Raw genomic sequence first — 23,021 nt, 5'->3', positions numbered from 1 at the left:
CAATGCGATCATGGCTGATCACTCTCAATCAGTACCCCGTTCCTGCCTTCTCCCCATACCCCCTCACTCCGCTATCCTTAAGAGCTCTATCCAGCTCTCTCTTGAAAGCATCCAACGAACTGGCCTCCACTGCCTTCTGAGGCAGAGAATTCCACACCTTCACCACTCTCTGACTGAAAAAGAACTCCCGACCTGCTGGGTGTTTCCAGCCTTTTCTGCTTATATTTTATAATATAGTAATTGTGGCAATTTCATCAGTAGATGTGTAAACACTAGCTGTGACCATTGTGCATAGGCTTTTATATTGCAATGTGCTAAGCAATTTGGGCATTTTCTGTTTTTTAACGTTACATTTATTTAGCTGTTTTTGCAACCTCAGGCCATTCCAAATCTCTTTATATTACCATTTAAATACTTTTGCATAGCAAAATTTGCGTGGTACAGCAAAAACCCGCAAACAGCAATGTTAAATCGACTGTTCTACTTTGAATGATATTGATCGGAAATTGAACTGCAAAGTACAACATAGGATCTTTTACATGCACTTAGAGAGCAACAGACTGATGGACATCTCATCCAAAATATCCAGAGAGGGCAGCACTTCCTCAAGATTTAAGCCATCAGCCTAGACTGCGTGCTGGAGTAATGGAGATTTTAATACTGAATGAGCAGTTTGACCAATTTGTTTTCACTGCCAAGGTGAATTGGGCAGAATGCGTTTGTTCCCACGCACATTTTTATTTGTCCTTTTTTTTCTTGTTCACCTTTCATTACCCTTCTTGTAAAATCCTTTCCGTTTAAAGAAGAGGCAGAACTCAAAATATAATCTCTTCTTCCATCTTGGTGGATACTAACTGTCCAGCTAAACATTCAGGTCTGTTTTTATTTGAGACAATACATGATAACTCAATATTTTAGAATAATGTTCCAAGAGCACTTTGAAAGCTCAGCACGTCTGTATTGTCACAGAGAACTGCAGATGCTGGTTTACAAAAAAACAAAATGCTGGAGGAGATTCCGGAAGAAATCTAGCTTCCATTTTTTTAAACTGCAGACACAACACATAAATAAAAATGTGGTGCATTCCACCAGGCACTCTACATCACCCCCTCCCCCCAATGGAAAAATGAAACCCATGGTTCCAGATGTACATGGATTTCTGAAGATAGTAAGGATCTAGTTGGCTTTATGCTGACTAAGACACAAACTGCCTTTGAACCGAATACACCAAAAAGGGAATACAATTGTTCTTACCAATTTTAGCTGCACTCCTCTGACCTACTTAATCCCTCCAATGACTCATGGCAGGCAATGCTAATTGACCACAATAGTGCTGCTGGAACACCAAGAGTATGTTCATACCCTGTTTTTTATGAAAAGTCCACCAGGCAAAGATCAGTGTAGCTAACAACGTCAGTTGTTCTGCATTCCAATTTGGAAATCTGAGGACAATGTCATAATTTTTATGGGAATGTATGAATCATACAACGTAATGGAGTTATGTAAAATCTCTCCTTGTATTAAATAATCTGACTGTAAATTGAGGGCTCAATTGGAAACACGGACATTGTGGTACCTTGAACCTCAGTATTTTGACAGTGATGAGGGAAACTGGAAATCAACAAATAAATCTACTTTGGCATTTGTAACTATTTAGTAAACCAGATAACCTTTCCTTCTTGTTAGGATACTAGAGTCTGTCTGAAAATATTCATACCAAAATAATGGATTGGGCCAATAACATATGATGAATGCAAAACATTGCTGGCATCTTGGAGAGTGGTGGAATGTGGAGGCCTTGCCCAATAACTCTAAAATATCCAGCGCAAATTGGAGGAACAGCATCTCATATTTTGCTTGGGCAGTTTACACCCCAGCGGTATGAACATTGACTTCTCTAACTTCAGATAGTTCCTCTGTCCCACTCTTTCCCCTCCCCCTTCCCAGTTCTCCCACTAGTCTTCCTATCTTTGTCCTGCCTCTTCCCCTGACATCAGTCTGAAAAAGTGTCTCGACCCAAAATGTCACCCATTCCTTCTCTCCAGAGATGCTGCCTGACCCGCTGAGTTACTCCAGTATTTTGTATCTTCTAAAATATATGAATATCGTTCTGGTACTAGGGAATGACAGAACTGCTATAATGAGCAATGGGTGCCAATAAAAGCTGTAAATCTCCAGGATACTTGCCCTGCACCAGAAGGAAAGGAACCGAGGGAGATACAGCAGGGAAACAGGTCCTTCATCCCAACTTTCCCAACCGACCAAATAGCCCCATCCGTTTACCATATCCTCTAACTTTTTCCTTTCCCCATGTAGCTGTCCAAATGTCTTTTAAAGACTCTTGGCTAAAGTTATAACCGATGATCATGGAAACCACAATGAAGAGGTGGGTAGGAGGTCAATTAAATGTTTCATTTTTTAAATCAAATCTGGATGTCTCTTTCAAAAGTGCTCAGATCTATCAATCCGTGGAATAATAAATACATTGATCAAACTAATGTTACCATTTTTTCCTAATACAAATGACAATTCAGTTCACTGTCCTCCATGCTCATTGCATGCATTTGGGCTATTTATTATATCAACAAAAATATATTAAATAACAAATCATAAAATGTATTATTAATTTCTATGCATTTGAATAACGTGTTTCTAAGAGTGAATACAAGAAACCCAATGTTAATTTATTTTGCTTCTTTTTAAAAGAGAACAAAGCAAAATGGTTTCTGAAGACAACATTGGTTCCTGTCATTTTAAAGCTTACGTCGTGTGCATGCGCATTATTAAACACTGAGAGCTAATCTGAAATTTTTTAATGTTGCTCAGTAGCAAAGGAAATGCCTGAAATGCTACAGGAAGTGCGGTTTCAGAGTAACTGCCCCAGCCTAACACATCAGCTGCTTAAAACTTCCCCAGCTTCCACGGAGTGTTTTTTTTCAAATAAATATATCGCTGGCTCAGATGCCACACAGAGTTGTGGCATCACTTGGCACTTCATTCCAGGCCAGGGCTCATTTTAGAAATAAACATTCAAATACTTGGTACTTATATTTTTCAACTTTCAAAGTAAATGTGTTGTAATCGCAATGTTTCTCATAAACATTGAGAAATACAGCATGGAAACAGGCCCACCAAGCGATGCTGACACCTGTTTACACCAATCACATCAACTCCGCCTGATTCTACTACTCCGCTGCACATTAGGGCCAATTTTACAGCAGCCAATTAACCTCCGGAGCACCGAGAGGAAACCCACGCGACACTGGAAGAACATGCACACTCCACACAGACAGCACCCGAGCCAGGATTGAACCCAGCTCTCCAGTGCTGTGAGGCAGCGGCTCTACTTAACATCTTTATTTGATATTCTATTAAACAATTACCACTATATTAAACTTTTGACTGGAGAGTTTAAGCCAAAGGCCCTATTTCCATGCTGAAGTAAAGTATACAGAACAGCGTAAACGCCATCAGATGTTTTTGGAGACACATCTGAATTGAGGGCCTTCACTGGGTACTCTGTTCCTATAATTTCAGGGTCGGGCCATTTTAACTTTCATTGTGGGACCTTGTCTGGTAGCTGGGAATTCATGGGTTTTTATTAGAATGTGAGAATCAGTCCACAATTGTTTTGCTTTCACAAGCAACTCAGCTGATATCTGTTAATTCACCACTCACCATGGATTGTGATCGGCACCTTCTGGTGTGTGTGATGCAACAATGGATTGCCTTTCACAACAGAAATGTGGAGGTGAAATTCATTATGTATAACAAGGAGGAATGAAGTTCCTCAACCCAGTTAACTCTGCCCAGACCTAACATTTAAGTGTTCATCATAGCAAAAGGACATGTGTTTACCCTGATGTCTGGCATCTCTAGCCCCTGGTTAAAAAAAAACTGTGCTGCCCCTAATAACATAATAAGATCTAATAATACAATACAATACAATACAATACAATATATCTTTATTGTCATTGTACCCAGGGGTACAACGAGATTGGGAATGCGCCTCCCATACGATGCACTAATTTAGGTAATTTAGACAGCAGCAACCCAACGAAACGAACAGTTGTAACAGTTTTGGACAGGGTAAAGTGCAAGTTGATCTATGCGTTGTGGCCATCCGGCTCAGCAGGACCGGTTCATAGCAGCTATGGCCCTGGGGATGAAGCTGTTCCTGAGTCTGGAGGTGCGGGCATAGAAGGCCTTGTATCGTCTGCCCGATGGAAGGAGTTCGAACAGACTGTTGCAGGGGTGTGAAGAGTCTTTGTGGATGCTGGTGGCTTTTCTGAGGCATCGTGTGTTGTAGATGCCCTCCAAGTCTGGTAGCTGTGTTCCGATGGCCCTCTGAGCTCTATGGACTACCCGCTAAGATTAATAAGATTAGATCACAATGCCTTTTCACATCACAGATTGTAATGGCCTGCCAGCATTCAATTTCTAGCTAGGTTCACCACATTGTTAATGATCACATGGGGGAAGCAATGGGAGCCACCCAGCACAAACATTGTTGCACAATCCAAACTCGGTCGGCAATATCAGCAGAGGATGATAAGAAAGACACAGAGGTTTTTATTTCACGTCAAACATGTACACTGTCCATCATTTCAGAACAGAATCAACAGACGTTCCTGAAGTACACTGCTTTTGTAGAGGAATGGCAGTAGAATAAATATATTGAGAAAGAATTAGCATTCAGAGATGAATTAGCGATGAGATCGTCCAGGCTGATTTTGTGCAAGGCTTAGGAGATGAATACTTGGTAGCTATGTTCTGTTGTTTTTCCCATCCGAAACTATGGAGGATGGTAATCATTTTCTCAAGCAGTACAGGAAACCACAAATATGTATAAATTACGAATTTTACTTAAAGTAAATAATTCTATTCTACAGGAGGCATTTTAAATGAACTGCCAAAAAGTGGTATATGACAAGAAGAATCTTGTTTGCTGTACAAGTCTTGTAAATTAACCATTAAGCTCCATCTCTTCTGCAATTGAAGAATGATTTAATTAGGCATTCTTCAGCCTTTATTTCACAGCAACACATTAAGTAACTGACACTGTGACGTTTGAAACAAGTGATACACTAACTTAAGTTTCAGATTAGAAAATAAACAGTTGTGGATTCTTTGTCTAAAATGTAGATTATTAAGTTGTTGAATAAGCCAAGCTAATTTGTGGTCGATATAAAATCAATTTGATATTCCACCCAAAGTTAAGTTCCAGATGAGCACAGATTCAGTAGCTGTCAGTAAATGTTTATATGGGGCAATTTCTGTGGCAATATATATTTACCATTGTTTGATTGCTCATACATAATTGCCTGAACATGTGAAATATCAGCCATTTTATTTATTGTTTATTAAAAATAATAAGCATTTTCTTACAAGCATGTATATACCTGTAAAGTAGCCATGCCCAAATATGCCTCTTTTAGTACCTTTGAGTACATAACATTATGGCTGAAACCCCCATCTCTAATTCCCCTCTGAATATCCATTAAAATCCATGTATAGTTTAAGGCAATTAAAACATTTCTGTTCTTTGTCATCACAGTAGAAGGGCACTGTTCAAATTCTTCAGTTGGCATCAAGTTAATTCTAAAGTGATGGACAAGTAAGATGCTTAATATTGTTCACCAGATCTGTATATATTTTATTTATCTACTACCCTATGATATAGGAAACCAAAACATGAGAACAATCAATATTATTCAAATAAAGTCACAAAATGCTGGAGGAACTCAGCAGGTCAGGCAGCATCTCTGGGGAACATGGATACACAACCGTTTAGCTCAGACACTACTTTAGACATATTATTCACATGGTCAGTAGCCCATTTAAAACAGCTGTTCATGAGTGAATTTGATCATTGATTGTGGGGTGTCGGGAATGGGTTGCACATGCAGGTGAAGTTGAAAACAGAACATAAACTTAGTTTTGCCATAACTGAAGTAACTAGTGAGGAGTAAATACAAATACAGCCCAAGCAAATTGCAGAACATTTTTTCCAAGAATATGACTGAATGCCATTTAGTGTGGTGTGTCAGCAAATGGTTTAGCAGAGAGGAAGTAATGGGAAGTTTATTTTAAGTTAGTTTGTCAGATTCACAATGAAATAAGAAGTCTCAATTCCAAATGACCAGATCCTACATCACACTGGCGAGATATTGGGGTGACAAAGGGGAATGACAAGTCGTTGGGTTGAAAAGACAAGAGTGCTTGTAATAGTCTGACAGAGATTCATTAGCAAGCCTGAATGAAAGTGGTGACAACCCCAACAGTTTTACAGGAAGGCTATTGCAGATGTTTGTACTGAAGTCAAATGAAATACAACTGGAGTTTGGAAATTACTGCCTTATTACAAAATAGTCTTTAAATAAATATTTGTACGAAGGAATTGCAGATGCTGGTTTACACCGAAGGTAGACACAAAATGCTGGAGTAACTTAGTAACTGCCTGTCCTGCTGACTTACTCCAGCATTTTGTGTTTAAATAAATATTACTGAATGGTCAGACTCATCACGCAATGATGAAAGCAACAGGTGGCCTTACATTTTCTGAGATGCAACTTTTATCATTGTTCATCTTCTATCAAGGAGAAGTTATACTTCACCCTTGTTAGACCACATTTGGACTACACAGTTGCAGCATGGGATCCATACACAGATAGAAACATTTCTTCCATCGAACGTGTCCAAAGACAGGCAGCCCGATTTGTTACAAATACCCATGAGAGAGAAGCAAGTATTACCAAACTTCTAAATTCATTGGGGTGGAACCCGCTCCAAGACAGACGTAAAGCCTGTTTGACCTGTTTTTACAAAATGTTGAATGTTAAATGGTCAGCTCGACATAGATGACCACATCTACACCAAACCCAAACCTACCAGGAGCAGACGAGGGCATTCGATTCAATTCGAGATACCAGCTACCAAGACAGATGTGTATAGCAATTCATTCTTCCCTCGCACAATTAAAGCATGGAATAGTCTTCACCCTACTATAGTCACTCAACCAGACGCAACTACATTTAAGGTAGCTCTTCTTCTCCAAGAAGCCCTTCTTGCTTGTCCATACTCCGCCACTCCAGTTTAAATTCCATTCGGAATATTTTGGAGGACCAAGAACCAAGAACTCAAGGTCCAAACAAAGGCATTTAGTGATTCCACACTTGTATGGCAAAGAACAATATGTTACATGCGTAACATAACCTCAGAATAAAAGGACGTAATTTTAGAATGAAGATGAGGAGGAATTTCTTTAGTCAGAGGGAGGTGAATATGTGGAATTCATTGCCACAGAAGGCTCTGGAGGCCGTCAATGGATATGTTTAAGGCAGAGATTGATAGATTCTTGATTAGTATGGGTTTCAGGGGTAATGGGGAGAAGGCAGGAGAATGGGGAGTGGGGGTTGGAGGAGGGGGGAGTGGGGGTAGGGGAGGGGTGGAGTGGGAGTGGGGGAGTGAGGAGGAGGGGGAGTGGAGGGGAGGGGAAGGTTGGAGGTGGGGGGAGTGGGAGAGTGGAGTGGTAGTGGGGGAGGGGAGGGAGAGTGGGGGTAGGGGGAGTGGGGGTGGGGAGGGGGGGTGAGAGGGGAGGGTGTGGGCAGGTGGGACTAGTGTAGATGGGGCATGTTGGTCGGTGTGGGCAGGTGGGACTAGTGTAGATGGGGCATGTTGTTCGGTGTGGGCAGGTGGGACTAGTGTAGATGGGGCATGTTGGTCAGTGTGGGACTAGTGTAGATGGGGCATGTTGGTCGGTGAGTGGGGGGGAGGAGAGTGGGGAGGGTGCTCGACCAATGCAGGAGAGGCTTTAGGTCCACGGCTCACTCTGGCTGCAGCGCTGGCAGCACGGGGCCGGAATGAGTGGCGCCCTCTCCACTTCCCTGTCCCCCCTTGCCTGCCCACCACCCCGGGGGACACTCCCTGCCCAGCAACGGGCTTTGTCAGATGGAGATTGTTACATTGGAAATAGAACTCTTGAAAACAATAGAAGATAGACACAAAATGCTGGAGTAACTCAGTGGGACAGGCAGCATCTCTGGAGAGAAGGAATGGGCGACGTTTCAGGTTGAGACCCTTCTTCAGACTGATGTCAAGGGAGTAGGCGGTGCATAGATAACGAAATGTATAGATAAGGAAGTATCAGATGTGAAAAGAGGACAAAGGGAATGGAGATCAAGGGACATGTAGAATCGATCATTGTTATTTGGGCGAAGGTAACAACAAACAAACAGATAAAAAGTCGTCAGAGACAGTAGGACTGATCGGAGAACTGGGGAGGGGTTGGAGAGAGAGGGAAAGCAAGGGCTACTTGAAGTTAGATAAGTCAATGTTCATATCACTGGAGTGTAAGCTGCCCAAGCGAAATATGAGGTGCTGTTCCTCCAATTTGCGCTGGGCCTCACTCTGACAATGGTGGAGGCCGAGGACAGAAACGTCAGTGTGCGAACTTGAAAACAATACATAGAGACTGCAGATATTGGAATCTTGAGCAAAAAATAAACAGCTGGAAGTTCTCAGCAGGCCAGGCAGCATCAGTGGAGGTAAAGGGACAGACTAGGTTTTGCAGTTCGAACATACATGTGGTTCAGATAATTTCTCAAGTACCAGAGTTTAGCTTAGAGATACAGAGCGGAAACAGGCCCTTCGGCCCACCCCCACCGAGTCCACGCCAACCAGCGATCCCCACACATTAACACAAGCCTACACACACTAGGAACAATTTTACACGTATACTAAGTTATCAAACCCAAGCCAATTAACCTACAAACCTGTATATCTTTGGAATGTGGGAGAAAAACAAAAATCTCAGAGAAAAGCCACGCGGCCACGGGGAGAACAAACAAACTCCGTACAGACAGCACCCGTGGTCGGGATCAAACCAGGGTCTTTGGCGCTGCAAGCGCTGTAAGGCAGCAACTCTACTGCTGTGCCACCGTGCCGCCCAGAGCAATGATCATAGAGCTGAAGTTACAACCTTGTAGCTAAGTCATTAATATTGCAAAAATAAGTGATATCATTCTGGCTCCTTTTGTTAGTTTTGTTTTAAGGGGAGTAGCATACGTATTTTATGAATTGTGATTGAATACTTTTTTCGACTGAGGCTATATTTCTTGCATTCCACGCTGATGTTCAATGTAACTTTGTTTCTCTTGCAAGGCTTTGTGTGCTGTAAGCCATGATTTCTTTCTCACTCAGCTTTGGGTTGGAAGGATAATTAGTATCACTGCTTAAATCCTGCCTGAAGTGTGTTTGCTGGACCCTGCACAAAGCTTCCTTTATATCAACACTATATGTTGATGAGTTTGAATTGCTTGTGTAGATGTAATCAGACACTCCCAGTTTGCAGACATTGCAGAATAGCTACATTACAGTTTTTGAACCATTTCTGTGCACGCTACATGTATCTTGCAAAACCTGTCTCACACAGATGAATTCAGATTAGAATCCAAGAGTCATACAACGTGGAAATAGGCCCTTTGGCCCAACCTGCCCACACCGACAAACATGTCCCATCTGCACTAGTCCCACCTGCCTGCGTTTGGCCCATATCCCTCCAAACCTGCCCCATCCATGTATCTGTCTAATTGTTTCTTAAATGTTGCAATAGTCCCTACCTCAACTACCCCCTCTAGCAGCTCATCCCAAACATCCACCACCCTTTGTGTGAAAAAGTTACCACTCAGATTTCTATTAAATCTTTCCCCCTTCACCTTAAACCTATGTCCTCTAGTTCTCGATTTCCCCTCCTCTGGGCAAGAGACTCTCTGTGCGTCTACCTGATCTATTCCTCTCATGATTTTATACATCTCTATAAGATCACCGCTCATCTTCCTGCGCTCCAAAGAACAGAGTCCAAGCCTGTTCAGCCTCTCCCTACAGCTCAGACCCTCGCGTCTCAGCAACACCCTCGTAAAGTTATTATTTTTTTTAAATACTGGGTCAGATCATGCACTGGGCAAACTGCTGGAGGAACTCAGCAGGTCAGGCAGCGTCTGTGGAGAGAGTGGACAGATCACACATGTACTTGGTCGAGTGAAATTCTTTGTTTTGCATACTCTGCACAAGTAATCAAAGAGTTGGCAAGTATAGGGCGCTGACAAAGGTACAAAAGTATTCAATGTAGTCCCGCTAGTCCCTCTTCCTCCTCGGCTCCCCCACCACAACCGGCGTAGGGTCCCTCTGTAATCGCTCCCCCTGCCCCCCCCTGTTGGGTCCCCCTCTGTAATCGCTCCCCCTGCCCCCCCTGTTGGGCCCCCCTCTGTTCTCGCTCCCCCTGCTCCCCCCCCCGCTGGGTCCCTCTTTGTTCTCTCGGCAGTCCCCCCACACAGGCCACTCTTTCTGCATTTTAATAACTCCTTAAAGTATTATTCTCTGAAGAGCACCTCGATTGACCAGCAAATGTTGCATATTTGGTTGATGTCTTGAATTCGGTAATGTTATAGAACTGTTAAAAGACTGCAGTAGGGTTCCTAGATTTGCTGTACTGTACCTGAACGTAACAAGTCAAGGTTACAGATTTATGCCAAGACGGTATTTTAGGGCATATGTTGCCTGGATGGGATATTGGAATGTAGAGTAAATTGTAGCAATTCATTATCATTAGCTGCAAAAATATATTGATTCACCAGTTTGCATTTTTATCAGTTTTTAACATTTTTACAAGAGAATTACCTCTGGTGTGTTGTTGAGTGCTTTTTCTACAGTCAACATTTCTAAAAATAGATTCTCTAGTTTGTGAGAGCTTTCTGTCTGCATTTTGGTAGCTGAATTTCCTATATTAAAAACAGTGAACATTTTTTAACCATTGGTGATGAAATGTCAGGGGCTTCTTAAAGATATGCAAAAGGTGCTATATAAATGTTATGTCCACTGTACTAAAATACAAGGATGGAGGGCTGAAATAAGTCTGTGAGGGGCTGTAATAAATCTTTGGGATTGTGCCCAGATTGCAGAGATGGAAATAAAGCTTCATCATCAAAAATGAAATCATATTTGAATTTTAAAATTGCTGTGAAAACAAAAGATATTGCTGGGAAACCTAATGGTCATTCATTTTTTAAAAGATTTTCTGCTTCAGATGCTTTGCAAGGTTAAAATACTTCGGGCCGGGGACTACTTTGTGGTTTTGATTCTTGAAAGCTGATTATTTTAACAAATATACGAATAGGAATACTTTTGTCACATGTGACTGTGCGCAGTTAAATTCTCTGCTTGCATACAAATAGCGGCCACCTACGGCGCTGACAAAGTTACAAAGCATACCGGCTCTTCCTTTTGTTCTACCCCCACCACCCCCCACCCCACCCACATCGGTCCACTCTGGGTCCCCATTGTCGATTGTCCCCCCCTGTTGTCCATAGAAGGAATGGGTGATGTTTCGGATCGAGACCCTCCTTCCAGCATTCCGTGTCTTTTCTTGAGTTGAACCAAGGGCCTATTTCTATGATGTATGACTCTTTATACCATTGGAAATCTATTATTTAATCTCCTCTGCTAGATCATTGATATACTCAAATATTTGTACAGACAGCTTCTGACGAGCGTAATATGTGACTTGCATAAGCTCACACATTTGCAAATAATTCTGTACTCAGTCCCCAGTGCAATCAAGGCAGTTCGTAATTTCCACAACACTGTACGATCACTTAAGTGAGACAAGCTGGCAATGGCGGCAGTGCTTAGCCAGAAAGCTGAACGCCGCAGAAAGTTTGTCCTTCTGTTCATTTCCCATATCGTGTAAAGGTAAAAAAGCAATGTGTTTGGCTTTAACAGAGTATTTATTTGATTTCCTACTATATGCTTAAATAACACAAAATCTGTCCCAAAACCTTTTCATTTGTTTTATTTCCAATATAACAAAAGATAGCCACAAAATGCTGGAGTAACTCAGCGGGACAGGCAGCATCTCTGGAGTGAAGGAATGGGTGACGTTTCGGGTCGAGACCCTTCTTCAGACTATAAGAATATAACAAATATTGACCCAGAATTTTATAGCTACCTGATTTCCCAGACTAAAGACAACACATTTAGTCAAATGCAGCGCAACTTTATCTATCTGTACCATTAACAACATAGTTAATATCAGGACCCCAGAAATATTGGGAACCTGCGTCGGTGGCACAGTGGTAGAGCTGCTGCCTTACAGCGCCAGAGACCCAGGTTTGATCCTGACTATGGGTGCTTGTCTGTATGGAGTTTGTACATTCTCCCCGTGACCTGCGTGTGTTTTCCCTGGGAGCTCTGGTTTCCTCCCACACTCCAAAGACGTACAGGTTCATAGGTTAGTATAAGAAAATAACTGCAGATGCTGGTACAAATCGATTTATTCACAGGTCAGCAGGTCAGGCAGCATCTCGGGAGAGAAGGAATGGGTGACATTTCTCCAGCATTTTGTGAATAAATCGACAGGTTCATAGGTTAATTAGCCGCAGTAGAAATTGTAAATTATCTTTAGTTCGTGTAGAATAGTGTTAATGTGTGGGGATCGCTGGTCAGGAAGACTTGGTGGGCTGAAGGGCTTGTTTCCATGCTGTATCTCGAAACTATGCTAAGATGCATGATAAGATTATTAAATTGTCATAATTACTTTGTTTAACCACAGACGTAAATTATTAGATAGCTTGGCCAGTATTCTGGGGACATGAATTCAGTTCCAACCTGGCCAATGTAATGAAACATCTACCCCATCTACAATGGTTCCATCAAATACTTATGGTTCCTATATATTTTTCAAATCACATGTTTCTCATCGATGGAACAAATACAACAGAAATGACACAAAGCTGGGTGGCAGTGTGAACTGTGAGGAAGATGCAATGAGGTTGCAGGGTGACTTGGACAGGTTGTGTGAGTGGGCGGATGCATGGCAGATGCAGTTTAATGTGGATAAGTGTGAGGTTATCCACTTTGGTGGTAAGAATAGGAAGGCAGATTATTATCTGAATGGTGTCAAGTTAGGAACAGGGGACGTACAATGAGATCTGCGTGTCCTAGTGCATCAGTCACTGAAAGGAAGCATGCAGGTACAGCAGGCAGTGAAGAAAGCCAATGGAATGTTGGCCTTCATAACAAGAGGAGTTTAGGAGCAAAGAGGTCCTTCTGCAGTTGTACAGGGCCCTAGTGAGACCCTGGAGTGGAGTACTGTGTGCAGTTTTGGTCTCCAAATTTGAGGAAGGATATTCTTGCTATTGAGGGCGTGCAGCGTAGGTTTACTAGGTTAGTTCCCGGAATGGCGGGACTGTTGTATGTTGAAAGACTGGAGCGATTATACACTGGAATTTAGAAGGATGAGAGGGGATCTTATTGAAACATATAAGATTATTAAGGGGTTGGACACGTTAGAGGCAGGAAACATGTTCCCAATGTTGGGGGAATCCAGAACCAGGGGCCACAGTTTAAGAATAAGGGGTAAGCCATTTCGAACGGAGATGAGGAAAAACTTTTTCAGTCAGAGATTTGTAAATCTGTGGAATTCTCTGCCTCAGAAGGCAGTGGAGGCCAATTCTCTGAATGCTTTCAAGAGAGAGCTAGATAGAGCTCTTAAGGATAGCGGAGTCAGGGGGTATGGGTAGAAGGCAGGAACGGCTGGCTCGAAGGGCCGAATGGCCTACTCCTGCGTCTATTGTCTATAAATGAAGAGACTGGGAAACGGGCACAGAAACATCCTGCAGAGGCAGGGTGAGAAGATGTTTAGTCAAGGTAGACTTATAGGAGAACTTCTTCAAAGTAGACATAGACTGAAGGAAGGTCTCGACCCAATACGTCACACATTCCTTCTCTCCAGAGATGCTGCCTGTCCCGTTGAGTTACTCCAGCATTTACTAACTTGCGTTTAGTCAAGGGGTAGCTTTAGGAGTCTGGCTAGTAATATATGTTAGTGTCTAGCCTATCTGCTGAAATGAATACGGAGATCCAGAAAGGGAAGAACCGTATGAGAGATGGATTAATTATGCGTAGTTCCACGTATCTTGAAAGTGTTACAATTTAGGCATGAACTGCGAGTGACGTATTATATCTTAGTAAATTCTCTGGTCCCCAATAAGAGATAATTTTGACTGTGTGGGTCATAATTCCTTCAAGTAAATATTTAATTTTCTTTGTGAGAATACAAGAGAAGGGACATTATGTTGCAGCTTTATCAAACAATGGTTAGGCCACATTTGGAGAACTGTGTGCAGTTCTGGTTGGCAGATCGTAGGAAGGATGTGGTTATGCTGGAGAAGAGGCAGATGAGATTCACCAGGAAGATACCTGGATTATAGCATTGCAGCTTGTAGGAAGAGACTGAATAGACTGGGTTTGTTTTAAATGCAGTGGAAGATGCATCGAACAGAGAAATTGAGGGAGATAGAGAACGGACATGGAAATAAAAACATTCCCATGGTGGTTGTGTCAAAGACAAGGGGGCATAGCTTTAAAATGAGAGGTGTGATGTTTAGAGAGGTTCTGAGGGGAAACTCTTTCCCACCAAGACAGTGTTCAGAATCTAAAATGCACTGCCTGATGAGGTAGGTGGTAGAGATAAAACTCTCACATTTAACAAGCAACCAAGTACTTGAATCGAGAAGGCATAAGAGGCTACTGCTTGGCACAGGCAAGTAGGATCAATGTGGGTCAATACAATAGGCAACAAAGGCATAATTGGCAAAAGGGTCAATTAAAGGACCAAATTGCTCTTGAAGAGTTTATGATATTTAAGTTTCTACCTTAATCTTACATCCATTTTTTATTTTAAATATTATTAAAATGTTAGAAGTGTTAGATAAATATTATATGCAGTCTGTGAAAACTCTTCACCATGAATGGCTGTACAGCTTGGTTAATCAGATCAATGTTGTTCAACTCCTGATAGCAATCGCTCTCTAAAGCAGGAAACTCCTTGGCAACAAATGACAGTGTCTTTTGGCAGCTTTCCTTGAGGTCAACTCCAAAGATTGCTCCTTTGCCACCGATTACAACATCCGGGTCAATATGTACGGTACTTTTTGTAATTAAAGATGTGCATTCTCTTATTTACTGCAAGTAAGAAAACAGAAACTTCCAAAAGAAACAAACACATGATTAAAAAAAATTGAGAAGTGAACTTGTGGCTTAAATATGTAATACTTCAAACCAACATTTCTCTAATTTACCAGATTTCTTAATCAGAGATTTATATTATTTACCATTCGAAACAAATTAAAGAGGTAAAATGCCAAAAGGTTTGTTTGAATCACAGTGATTTTGAGAATAAAGAACCATTGAGACCAGGTTGAGCTTGGCCTGCCAAGGGGCCGACACTGGTTAAAGGGTGTAGGAAGGAACGGCAGATGTTGGTTTAAACCGAAGAACACAACAAGCTGCAGTAACTCAGCGGGACAGGCAGCATCTCTGGAGAGAAGGAATGGATGATGTTTCGGGTCGAGAAGGGTGTCCCGTGCATCGGGCGTCCAGTATGTTGGCCCCACTCCAGTGCTAGGGAAGAGTTATTGCACCATATTATCATATCATATCATATATATACAGCCGGAAACAGGCCTTTTCGGCCCACCAAGTCCGTGCCGCCCAGCGATCCCCGCACATTAACACCATCCTACACCCACTAGGGACAATTTTTACATTTTACCCAGCCAATTAACCTACATACCTGTACGTCTTTGAGAAAGATCCATTTAATGACACAACCCTGCTTGATATTATCAGCACTGAACCTGGGTCTGATATTGTCCAGTTGATATGGATAATGGCTCACATACATTAGATCCTCCACCAACGTCCTCTACTGAACAACACAGCGAGACACGGTGGCGCAGGGGTAGAGTTGCTGCCTTACATCACCAGATACCTGGGTTCAATACTGACTTTGGATGCTTTCAGTAAGGAGTTTGCTTGTTCTCCTTGTGACCGCGTGGGTTTTCTTAGGGAGCTCTGGCTTCCTCTCACATTCCAAAGGTGTGGAGGTTTGTAGGTTAATTGGCTTCTGTAAATCGTCCCTCATGTGTAGAATAGAACTGGTGTACGGCTGACCACTGATTGGCATGGACTCAGTGGGCCAAAGGGCCTGTTCCCATGCTGTATCTCTAGACAAAATGCCAAACTTAAAAAAAACTAAACTAAACACAGCCCTCTGACAATAAAGGTGCAAGACTGGACCTTGCAAATCATGGCCAACTTCCCATATCTGGGGAGTCACAGCAAACTGTAAGGTGGACAGAGGAAAAGTTTCAAGGAATCTCCATTGAACAACTACAACATCCCCATGGACACACGGAACAGCATGACCCAAAACTGCTCGATGTGGGGAAGAAGCATTTGGACTGGCATTAGAAGTGGTAGCCATCCAGCGGGAGCACAGAGAAACGCAACCTGAAGGGTGAAAGGAGCTCACCACCTCCAGAACTATCTCCTTTACTGTGGTAAAGGAGCTCACCACCTCCAGAACTATCCTCCTGCTCCTACTGTGGTAAAGTACTACAATGGCTTCATGGGCAACCACAGAACCAAAGTGGAAATAAGTGATCCTCAATCCTGAGGGACTGCCCAAGAAGACGACGGCTGAAAACACACTTTGCTTGTTTGATGGCCTCTTGGCATTGGCCATGCAAATTTTTTTTCTTTAGAAAGTTTTCAATTACAATATAAACATCTGTTATTCTCATTCGGTTGATGTTTCTGGAGTACTGTGAGCAAATTTGAGTCCCACATCTGAGGAAGAATGTGCTGGCTCTGGAGAGGGTCCAGAGGAGGTTCACAAGAATAATTCCAGGAATTAGTTGGTGATGAGCGCTTGACAGCACTGGGCATCTACTTGCTGGAGTTTAGAAGGTTGAGGGGGGATCTCATTGAAACTTACAGAATAATGAAAGGCATAGATGAGAGTGGATGCGGAAAGGATGTTTCCACTGGTGGGAGAGTCTGGGACCAAAGGCCATAGCCTCAGAATTACAGGGCGTTCTTTTAGAAAGGAGGTGAGGAAAAACTCAAGAGGGCAGATAATCTGTGGAACTCATTGTCACAGAGGGCTGTGGAGGCCAAGTCAGTGGATATTTTTTACGGCAGAGATAGACAAATTCTTGATTAGAACGGGTGTCAAGGGTTATGGGGAGAAGGCAGGAAAATGGGACGAGGAGGCAGAGATCAGCCATGATTAAATGGCGGAGTGGACTCGATGGGCCGAATGGCCTAATTCAACTCCTATAACTTGTGAACGTGATGTTTCATCAGGCCAAGAACAAGACAGCCACTAAATATAATTTTGGCAGAGTTAGCCACTGCCGCATAGATGTAAACCTACTTGTAGAATACTGACTTGCTCCACTTTCTCAACACCTTCACTAATTTTTGAACACCAGTTAACATGCAGATCATTGCACTTTCATAACTACTTGGTTAGTTTTGAAAATAATAACCTGCAATGAGACTTACAATCAGTCCAGCACTTTAGACATTGTTACAACATGCCACTGATTACACATAACTGATGAGTGCTGAACATCTACGTAGACCAAGTTTACTGAGGGATATTCGCATCTAACAACATGGGTGATTTATTCAAGATTATTCCAACAAATGACTAATACATAATTTTCTTTTAAAACTAATTCTGAATCAGCCTCAGCCAATCCGTGTACAGGCCATCAGATCATAGAGAATTCACAGAATGAGTATTACTTTGCAATTTTGATCTTGTTTTGTACCAGCTGAGGCAACAAGTATAGGTTAAGGCCTGTTGTTGGTTTGATGTCACCCCAATCTCTGGCAACTGCACTGCACACCACGGCTTATCAGGTGTAGAGTGCAAACTCAGGACTCATTTCTCAACATTGCGAAAAGTTAGAAGAAAACACCTTCAAAAATACTACAAAGCATGGCAATGTTGATCAGGCAGAATTCCACTTATTTTTAATTTTTTTTATTTTTTCTGCCCCGACTCTCGTCTCCAATATTGTGGTTTGTGCATCACATACACTCCGACCACAACGAAATGCTCTGCACCTATCTTCTGCACAGTCACATCCAAAGGCAGCTTATAGCAAACAATGTCAGTAAACCACAATTCTTAAGATTCAGACAATTTAAAATATTATACTTAAACGTGCTACCACAATGCAGCAGCACCAGTGACAACATTTGAACATAGTCACATTGTCCTTCACAACTCTTATCTGGTTTAAAGATGCCCATACTCTGCATGGGTCGTATAGTTCAGGTGCTGCTTCTGCTGCGTTGATCATGAGATCCCTTCTCCTTGAGTCAGATTACCTGCAATCGGCCATCGCACTCTCTAAACCAGACTTGCATCTCTGTAGGTGAAACGGCACCAAAACCTGATGACTATTGCAGAAAGACTCGGTGAGCTGTTTCCTTGCATTATGTGCAAACCGGGGAGTATAAGTCTGTATGGCAATCATCTCACTGATCCTTGGTACATGTGATAATAAAGGAACCATTGGGCTCAAGAAGACACAGAGTGCTGGAATAGCTCAGTGGGTCACAATTGCTGATCACAATTTTGTCACATCGTTTCTCTGTCCGTGATTATAAATGGTTAAATATTTTAAATGTTTAGGTAAAGGGGAAGTGCAAGGAGACCTGGGTGACCTTGTACACCAGTCACTGAAAGTAAGCGTGCAGGTACAGCAGGCAGTGAAGAAAGCTAATGGCAGTTTGGCCTTCATAACGAGACGATTTGAGTACAGGAGCATAGAGGTCCTTCTGCAGTTGTATAGGGCCCTAGTGAGACCACATCTGGAGTATTGTATGCAGTTTTGGTCTCCTAATTTGAGGAAGGACGTCCTTGCTATGGAGGCAGTGCAGCGTAGGTTCACGAGGTTAATCCCTGGGATGGCGGGACTGTCATACGAGGAAAGATTGGAAAGACTGGGCTTGTATTCACTGGAGTTTAGAAGGATGAGGGGGGATCTTATAGAGACATATAAAATTATAAAAGGACTGGACAGGCGAGATGCACGAAAAATGTTCCCAATGTTGGGGGAGTCCAGAACCAGGGGCCACAGTCTAAGAATAAAGGGGAGGCCATTTAAAACTGAGGTGAGAAGAAACTTTTTCACCCAGAGAGTTGTGAATTTGCGGCTGACTTTGCGGGACAGTATCTCAGCCTCCCTTTCCCCCCGAAGACCGTGACCTCTGTTGGTCCAAAAGGTATCAGAGGTATCAGCATCTAATATAGCCAAATCAAGACCAATCTTTCCCCTTATTAGCAACATCAAAGATCACAGTGTAAAGGACATGGCACCAATGTTCAAACCATAATGACAGCATCACAGTCACAATACTAATCCCCTATGTTATCTGGATGCCCTGCGGATATGGTATTTATCTGATCCACACGAGAGAAAATCTTGAGGTAGAATAACTGTTTTTTGTTGACAATGACATTCTTATCAACTTGGAAGTGCCAAAAGGCCAAATAACATTGCTCACCTATTCAAAGATCGAAACAGCAATACAGATGCTCCTCGACTCACGATGCTACGACTTACGATATTTCGACTTTACGATGGTGCAAAAGCGATACGCATTCAGTAGAAACCGTACTTCGAATGTTTGGTAGGTTCGGTGTATTAAACACATTTTTAACTTACAATATTTTCAATTTACGACGGGTTTAGTGGAACGCAACCCCGTCGTAAGTCGAGGAGCATCTGTAGTTGCATTCACTGAATTTTATTTGGGCAAGACCATTTCAGAGGATTCAAATCAACATAAGAATACATCTAAAATGTTCTCACCTCATCAGGAACCATCATCAATGGATATTTGTCCTCGGACAGGAAGTTGAAGAGGCACCATAGCCGGAAGGCATCACGATCTGAAATTGTACAGTTTCCGTTCTTGTCATGCTTGTAGTTCTTCTTTGCAGTTAAAGTCCAGCAGAGTTCATCAAAGTTTTCTTTGACAAATACACCTTCCACAACCTGGAAAAGTGTGTTTGGTATTTATATTTAGTGGACATTATCGAATATACATTTCACAACCTAATTTCTTCACTTTATAAAATTCTTTACCTTTTTTACTTGGTTCTCTATTAACATAAACATGCCAGGACTGGTATAATTCACTCATAAAAATGATGTCATTTATCTGCAAATTTTATACATTAGTACAAAATAATTCCAACATTGAAATTACTATTTCAAAAATAAAAGCATTTCCTGATATGAAATATCATGAATAAATACAAATTGGTGACCCATATTAGCACCATGTTTTCAAATATTTACTTGCTTCACTCTATAACGAGTCATTTCAAACATTCTCGTGCTTCCTATCAATGCATTCTGCTTTAGAGCAGAGAAGGCTAAATAAACCTAATATACTTCTTGGTCAGCATAGACAGGTTTCTGTGCTGTATGACTATAATAATAAAAGGATGAGATAAGGGGAAACTGTATCCTCACCAACTGTGAAGGCCTAGTCACATAGGGTACAGATTTCAGGCAGATGTCAAGTGAATCGGAGATATAACGTTTAATGTGAATAATGAATGGTTGAGGTTTGGAAATTAATTTACATTTACATTTATCAATTTACATTTACAATAACCAATTTACATTTACCAACACTTCTTTAGGAGGTGAAAGGTGTCCTAAACACCTGGTTCATCAAAGTTAGAGAAAACATGCAAACAGTACACAGGCAACACCTAGGATTTGTATTGAACTCAGGCCCCTCAAACTGTAATGTAGTTGCACTGTGTGAATGTTAGGTGAAAATTTGTAGGGATATGGGGAAAGAACAAGGTACTGACATTAACAGAATTTCTCTCTGAAATAGTTGCACCAATTAGCCCAGTTCATTGCTTTAAAATTGCTGTGATTTTACATAGAGGAGTATCTAACTTTAGTTTTACATAATAATTCTATATTTCCTTCTGATATAGGAGGCCAATCAACCCATAGAATACAAGCTGGCTCACAAAGAAATCCCATTCCTCCATTAATTTTCCCTGTAATCTATTGTTTCTACATTCCCATCACCTCCTCACAGATTCTACTACCTATCTATACACAAGAGACAATATGCAGTGCCAATTAACCTACTCGTCTTAGGGATATTAGATAAAACTGAAACAGCTGGAAATCATAGGAGAACATGCAAACTCCAACATGCAAATGCCAGAGGCAGCAACTCCACCAGCTATGTTCGTTCCTACAAGATGGCAAAGAAAACACCGATGCGCTATACAGAAAGGGCCAGAGCAGACTTTATCTGCTAAGGAGACTCAGGTCCTTTGGAGTTGCAGGGGGCACTCCTAAGGACCTTCTACAACACGGTGGTTGCATCGGCCATTTTCTATGGAGTGGTCTGCTGGAGCAGCAGCATCTCAGCGGCGGAAGGGAAGAGACTCGACAAGCTGGTCAGGAAGGCCAGCTCTGTCCTGGGTTGCCCCCTCGACTCAGTGCAGGTGATGGGAGAGAGGAGGATGATGGCAAAGCTAACATCGCTGCTGGACAACGACTCCCACCCCATGCAGGACACTGTCACTGCACTGAGTAGCTCCTTCAGTGACAGACTCCTTCACCCCAAGTGCGTGAAGGAGAGATATAGGAGGTCCTTCCTTCCCGCTGCTGTGAGACTGCACAACCAGCACTGCTCCTAGCAGACGAGTCAACAATAAAAGCTAAGAACACACAGAAAACTGATGACAATTTATGTATCTTTTATTTATAATGAATGATCTCTTGCTCTCTTGCTATCCACTTTGCTGCTGTAACACTGTAAATTTCCCCGGTGTGGGACGAATAAAGGAATATATTATTAAATTATTAAAGTGGCATCTTTGGCTTGTTATTGGCAAGTATGAAATTTGGCTGAGGAAATTCATGGAGCTGCAATAGAAATCACAAGCAGAAGCGCTAATGTAATAACTCCTGATTTGCTGAAAGGGCGACATCTAAATTGGCCTTGAGTTCAAGAGCCCACTTAAACTTGCCAGAGACCAATGCTCTCACACTCTGATTAATGTGACTGGTCATGTGTTTAATCTAAAACCGAGGGCAGAGAGTTCAGGTATCTCCGAATGTATGATCCCAAGTTAAAAATTTAAGGCTGGGGAGTTGGGCAAAGTTGTATCAGTGGCTACAGATTCATAACGATAATAGGACGTCAGTGATTGACAATATAGCATAGAAAAATAGAATGTTAAAATTATCAGCATGATATCAATATGAAAAAGTATTGCTTGAAATGATTGAGAAATTAGTTTAGATGGTAGATATGCAATCACTCGTGGAAATATTTCACAAATTCTCCAATAATTATCGTCTCATGGTAATATTGAATAATATTGAAAACGGGTTCCATCTAAACCAACTGTGTACACTCAAATTAAAAGAACTAGGGATGCAGCGATTTTTAAAAAGCTGACGATAACCATATCAAAAGTGGAAACTCAAGGTGCACAAGTTTTAGCTGGTTTAGTGCAGGAAAGTGGCATAGAGATAAATGCAATGTTCTTGCACCAACCCTGATTCTATTTCATCTTTTCAAAATGTACTTTGGAATATTTAGTTCATAAGTTCGTAAGTACGGTGGCACAGCGGTAGAGTTACTGCCTTACAGCGCCAGAGACCTCGGTTCAATCCTGACTGGGTGATTGTCCGTACGGAGTTTGTACGTTCTCCCCGTGACCTGCGAGGGTTTTCTCCAGGATCTCCAGTTTCCTCCCACTCTCCAAAGACGTGCAGGTTTGCAGGTTAATTGACGGTATAATTGTAAATTGTCCCTAGTGTGTGTAGGATAATGAAAGTGTGTGGGGATCGCTGGTCGGCGTGGACTCGGTGGTGGGCCGAGGGCCGAAGGTTTCCACGTTGTATCTCTAAATTAAACCACAGTCATAGGAACAGAATGAGGCCATTCTGCCCAGAGTCTACTCCACCATTCATTCATGGCTGTTCTATCATTCCCTATCAATCCCACTCTCCTGCCTTCTTCCCCTAACCATACATACTAATCTTGCTTGTCATACTACTCTCCTCTTAGATGCAAGAATCTTGAACAAAAAATGAAGTGCA

At 42.0% G+C, this 23,021-nt stretch overlaps 1 protein-coding gene across 2 annotated transcripts in view; it reads right to left on the bottom strand.

Moving 5' to 3' along the window:
- LOC144605413 (differentially expressed in FDCP 6 homolog) overlaps positions 1 to 23,021 on the bottom strand; it is a 106,355-nt gene that overhangs the window by 36,725 nt on the left and 46,609 nt on the right. For both annotated transcript variants that reach the window (XM_078420634.1, XM_078420635.1), the window contains exon 3: positions 19,737 to 19,922. In XM_078420634.1, the coding sequence (XP_078276760.1) occupies positions 19,737 to 19,922 (186 nt within the window). The remainder of the gene's footprint in view (positions 1 to 19,736; positions 19,923 to 23,021) is intronic.

Source organism: Rhinoraja longicauda, chromosome 24, assembly GCF_053455715.1.
Source record: "Rhinoraja longicauda isolate Sanriku21f chromosome 24, sRhiLon1.1, whole genome shotgun sequence".
Lineage (NCBI taxonomy): Eukaryota > Metazoa > Chordata > Chondrichthyes > Rajiformes > Arhynchobatidae > Rhinoraja > Rhinoraja longicauda.
Note: the sequence above shows the minus strand (reverse complement) of the source record. Positions and strands in the feature narration are given on the sequence as shown.